This window comes from Morone saxatilis, unplaced genomic scaffold (genome assembly GCF_004916995.1).
Source record: "Morone saxatilis isolate NCDOM2014 unplaced genomic scaffold, NCSU_SB_2.0 Contig9, whole genome shotgun sequence".
Taxonomy (NCBI): Eukaryota; Metazoa; Chordata; class Actinopteri; family Moronidae; genus Morone; species Morone saxatilis.
The window spans coordinates 2,836,897-2,842,516 of NW_023340268.1; the positions used below are offsets into that span (position 1 = coordinate 2,836,897).

The 5,620-nt window shown below is 37.0% G+C and overlaps 1 protein-coding gene across 1 annotated transcript in view; it reads right to left on the minus strand.

Moving 5' to 3' along the window:
• LOC118343134 (chitin synthase chs-1-like) overlaps window positions 1–1,671 on the minus strand; it is a 21,990-nt gene extending 20,319 nt beyond the window's left edge. Inside the window, exons 1-3 of the mRNA XM_035681887.1 lie at window positions 1,617–1,671; window positions 789–924; window positions 340–528 (exon numbers count right to left, since the gene is read on the minus strand). Coding sequence (XP_035537780.1) covers window positions 340–528; window positions 789–924; window positions 1,617–1,642 — 351 coding nt within the window. The 5' untranslated portion in view covers window positions 1,643–1,671. The remainder of the gene's footprint in view (window positions 1–339; window positions 529–788; window positions 925–1,616) is intronic.
• Window positions 1,672–5,620: the final 3,949 nt, after the last annotated feature.

Sequence of the window (5,620 nt, forward strand, 5' to 3'; positions counted from 1 at the left end):
AAGGCATGTTGATATGGCGGATGGCGCCAGGAAGGCGCGTTCCTTTCTTTGGGCCGAGTGCACTGGAGTGACCACCTGGTAGGAGCGCAGGAGAAGACGGGGTAGCGACCGTTTCAGTATTGTCACATTCGTCACGATGTTGCCAGGAGTGGGTGGCATTGCTAGCGATTGTCTGTGAGTATCGCGTGCACCCAGAGACACAGGATGAACTCAAAGAACAGAACCTGAAAAAGAAGCAGAAGGAAATTCAACAACACAGTAAAGAAAAGAGTTTCTAGCTCTGTTTTTGGCATCAGGTAAAGATAAGATAAAATGACTAAATGTTGATTCTTATCTTACCAGGGCAAAAGTTGTTTTTCTTGGTAGCTTTGATGTTTTGTAACACGCCTTCCAGATGCTCTTGAGGAGTAGAAGCATGCTGGAAGCGATAAGAGAGCAGCTGATACAGAGCAGAGCGACAGGTTTCTGGCCATCGGGGAGAGTCTTTGTGCCTTCGCTAGCCAAGGTGATGAGGAGGAGGAAAGAAGTCTGGAGTATAAAGATCATTATAATGTAATCAGTTAGTTGATACTGTAATATGAGGGCAATGTAGAACCAACTTTATTCAATAGACAATGACTGGGTGTCTAACTTCTTCTGAGTTGACTTATTACACCACAATAATATATTTATATACTCTGAAATACAACAGTTATGAACCAAAATGTATTTGGTTGTAGTCACATTCATAGTATAGTATTCAAGTTATACATACATACAAGTATTAAAAAAGTATAACAATATCAAACCTTGCTACATAGTGCCAGTCCAAACACAATCACAGCGACGATACACAGTGAGATGAACCTTAGGAGTCTGATCATTTTCCATGGCGTCTGTTCATCTTCAATGACCGGGACCTCTTGGCACGTATCCCACGGCCTCCTGAATAAAGACACCAAAACGTCAAAGTCTGAAGTAAGAAGGTAGGTAAAAAACTAGCGAGGTAGGAAGGAAAACTATAATAAATATACAGTGAAAGATAGATAGATAGATAGATTTAGGTTAGTGGTTATGTTTTCAATAAAAGGTAATTAATAAGTAAATTAATAAAATATTCACACAAGTGACTATTTTATAAACATTATTAATATAAGGTATTTTTTAATAGTCCATTGATATATCCATCTATGATCACTCCACCTGTGAAGCATCCATAACTGCATGCTGGTAAAGAGATGAAAATATGATACAGAATGGTTGTAATTATATAATATATATGTCTTAACTGAAAAAGTTGAAATAATAATTAATAACTGTTAAAAAATACTTTTCATTTAATCTGCTTACAACCACATTATAATATATTATAAATAATTTCTTATGTTTGCTTAGTAAATAGGAAAATTTACATTTTCTGCTTAAATGAATGTGTAACTAATTTACCTTGTTTAATTCATGTGAAAATGTAAATAACTGCAGCTACAGAAATATGTAAAATTACAAAATAAATATAGAAAATAAAGGACCTACCAATATTTTTTTACTTTAATATTATTTCTAATTAAATAAACAGTTTTTGTTGATACCAGGAAAAATATTTTATATTGCTGAAACATAAAAATATGTGTACTTACTTGGGCATATTCCTCTCTTCCTCCATGGTTATTGCATATGAGAGGCTGCTACCTGTGTGTGTCTATTTAACAGTGAAGCCACGCCCTCAGTGGACACTCCTACAGGTGAGCAGATCAAGTGAATGGAAGTCAGTAAAAACATCCTGTACCAGAATGTGATTCAATTTAGATTCCTGGTACACAGCCGGATCATTTAAATGAGTAATTATTAATTACGCCAACACAAGTGATTAGGACTGGACTGTACTGTACTAAATATAAGCCTGAGAGCCTGTATTCTGCGTCAGTAGCTGTCCAGTCATTATTATGTTAAGACACCAAAACCAGAAATTATATATATATATTTTGAAATATAATATAGTTGTGATAGTATTTCTTATCTACGGTGGAAATTTGGCCAGGCAGTAGCACCAGAGTTAGCCACAAGTGTGCCCTTTCATCAGATCTAGATAAAGAGTCAGGGCACCAGAATCACCCCTTGGGGAGTAGGAATATCCATAATAAAACTCATGAAAATCGGGTTCATTTAGTTGTCTGTATCACTACTTGCATTTCCAAATTGTGGCAGATGAAAACATCAGATCCGACCCTTAAAATGGAATAATGTCTTCTTGCAACCATAGTGATTTAACCTTTTCAAACCGTTTCATTTAAATAATGGAAACTTATCCTGTGATTAATTTAGGAAATTCAATATTAATTTTGTAGCAGAACATGTATTTCCTTCTTTCTTATCGTTTTAATCATCTCTTTTGCTGATTAGTCTCTGCTAGAATCTCACTGGTGAAGCTAAGTGTTAATCTAATATAATATAATAATCTGTCTAATATAACAGGTTCTGATATGATCAAACTACAAAGAATCTTATGTAACGTCATTATGAGATTTATAAAGAGGACTTAATCTTTCATCTGAATTGAGATGGTGCAACAGACAGCAGGTCGTACCACTGAATGTGAAGTTATTTTATGCAGGTATTGTGTTCATGTTTGCAAGGATTTGCCAGGCGCAACACAGTTAAGTAGCATGTTTTTGCTGTGGTTTTCTGTGTGGCTTTAATCCAAAACTTGTGGGCACATCCTGCTACTGGTTTATGACTCAAAAGAAAAAATCCAATCAAAATGTCTTCATTAACTCTCTTCTAGATACAGATAAACAGAACAGTTCAAGTCATTTTACATTTCTTTATGGATTTTCAGTGACTCCATCTGGCCACGCCAACTTGGAGCCACTCAGCCACGACTTCCAACAGAAAACTTGGCTGTCGAAAAACAAAACAAAACAAAAAAAGTACCGGAATATTTTAAAGGGAGATGTCAGAACCAAAACAAAAACTGGATAGCGACAAGGAAGGAAGAAGAAAGGAGGTCAAGTTTATTTATATCATACTTTATTCAAACGTACATTGCACTCTTACAGTAAATGACAAAAGGAAACAGACATTTAAAAGAAAAAGGCGATGAAGAAGAAATACTTTATTGATTCCCTACAGGGAAATAGTTTTTTTCTTACACACACACGGGAGAGATGGTGGAGTGATGGGCCTGCCACGTTAGCAGCGCCTCATGAGCAGGTTTTGGGGTTAGGTTGCCTTGCTCAACGGCACTTCAGCAGTACACAGAAGGTGAAACTGGCCACCTCTCCAGCTACCAGTCCCCACAACTCCATATTTTGTAGTCTGGTGGGACCTGAACGGCGGACCCTCCGGTTCCCAAGCCAAGTCCCTTTCCCTTCGTCATCATTAAGTTATGAGATCATAAAGAAATGAATTTCCTTCCTCATATTTTTTCTTGGTCGTAGCTGTTGTCCACATTCTCCGAAGTCTACTTCACTACCTTTCTTTCCTTCCTTCCTTCCCACTAGTCCACCTTGACCCTTCAACTACAACTCAACTCCAAATGCAAATATTATTACTCACAAGAAAACTCTGCTCCACACCCCACATATGTTCTTGATTGAAAGCAAGGTCTTTCTGAATTGAACTCACTCTGAGCTTCAATATAAAGAATGTAATTTCAGGTTGAATTTTTTTATCTCCAGACTTGTGGCAATTACCCAACTAAGATGGCTGTTTATTACTAACTTACAAGTCCACTTATTAAAGAATATATCGGATAACTTTGTAACTTTTTTAATGTATTTGCACCTCTCCATAAAAACAAAACCGTATCCAAATAGCTTTAATTTTCTGTCATTCATAATTTTTATACTGTTTTTATTAAATGTCAAAGTAGAGACAGTTGAAGCATGACGAAACGTGGGTAGAGCCAACCATGTTCTCTCATACTGAAATGTCCTCCAGAGCTGCCGGAGGCTGGATACAGGGGTTTGGGTTAAGAGCTCAGGGGGCGGAAGAGCCTGCTGGAGGGCACCTGGTCAGTGGCAAAGCCCACCAGTTCAAAGAGTTCCCTGGAAACGCCCATTGATAGTAATAACCTTTTATACTTCCAAACCAAAATGATGTAAATGTGATGACAAACTGATCATTCGCAGTACAACGCTGACATGTTTCTCAGATGGAATAACATCAATTCCATCCTTGCTATTAATGGGCCCTCCTAATTATAGGTTTTCTTTTGGTTTTGATGAGTGGAACGGCAGGCACACAAATGTTGGAAGGTAATTCCAACTAAAAAGGGACAGACAAAGATGAACTGCACTGGGGCCACCAGGTTAACCTTAAATAAGGTGTTTTGTTTTTAAACTTTAGAATTCTAGATCTAAGTTCAAGCTTCAGCTTTAAAACCTTCAGACTTATAAATTCAAAATGAAAACCTTCAAACAACCAGAATCCTGTTTAACCAGACAAATAAATCTCTTTTAAAGTTTGTTTTTTCCAACCTCTGTTATTTTTCATTTTTTACTCCCTGCTGTAATCTTTTAAATGTTTCTGCCAGTTGAGTTGGTTACATTTTGACTCCACCGTCCATGATATTTCATTTTTTTTTTTTCTTAAATGGCAAGAGCACACACACGTCTTTGCCTGATTTTAACTGGAACTTAATGCTGCTTTGAATCTCAACAAACTTTGCAGAGAGATAGTGAAGTCCTACTTCCACTACCTTTTCTTTTCCTTCCTTTCTTTCCTCTAGTCCCACTGACCATCACTACCACTCAACTCCAATGCAAATATTATTACTCACAAGAAAACTCTGCTTCACACCCACATATGTTCTTGAGACTTAATTATCATTTGCAGCTGGGTTGCAGATTGACAGGTACATCATGGTGTGAATAACACACATGACCTTTCCTCTTTTGTCCCAGAGGAAACAAACTAGAGACAACTGGTCCCCAACAAAGGACCAAAACGTGGTGTGTGTGTAATGTCCCCATGAAGCTTCTTTTATTCAACGTGTGTGAAAGCAGACTCGGGTCGATGGAGCAGGAGAATATATATTTTTTTAGAATTGCATGTTCAATATTGGAGTTATTACATCAAACTGACGGTCAGAAAGAAAGCAGATCTTCTGGTCCGATTATTTGTATGGAGAATACTTGAGTGTCTTCATTACTGTCCTTTTATCTGTTTTATATTGTGGGTTTCATGGTAATAGATGGGATATCAATATGCTGTTTGTATTATTGGATAGAACCTGTAAACTATATCTAGTTTAAGCAACAGTATTCCCTCCGTTAAGATGCCATTGAGCGAGGCGTGTAATTGAAAAATCTGCTGCAGCGGAGGACTGCGGTTTGTACTGGGTGTGTCCCACGTGTTACAGCTTTACTCAGAGACAGGTGGAGAAGTGCATTTAATTTCTTAATTTAAAGTTATTCTGCAAGAACAGGCGGCACGTGCTTTTAATCACTGCACTTACAGTACATGAAACCAGATGATTTACACTTGGCAACCTGGTTTGTTAAAAGTTAATCAGGGTAAGAGACAAAGATAAATCAGATGTATAGAAAAGGTAAATTAAGGAAGTACATTTATTATGATGGTAATTGTGAATCAGGGTTACTTTATTTTACCTATGTTATAATATATATATATAATATAA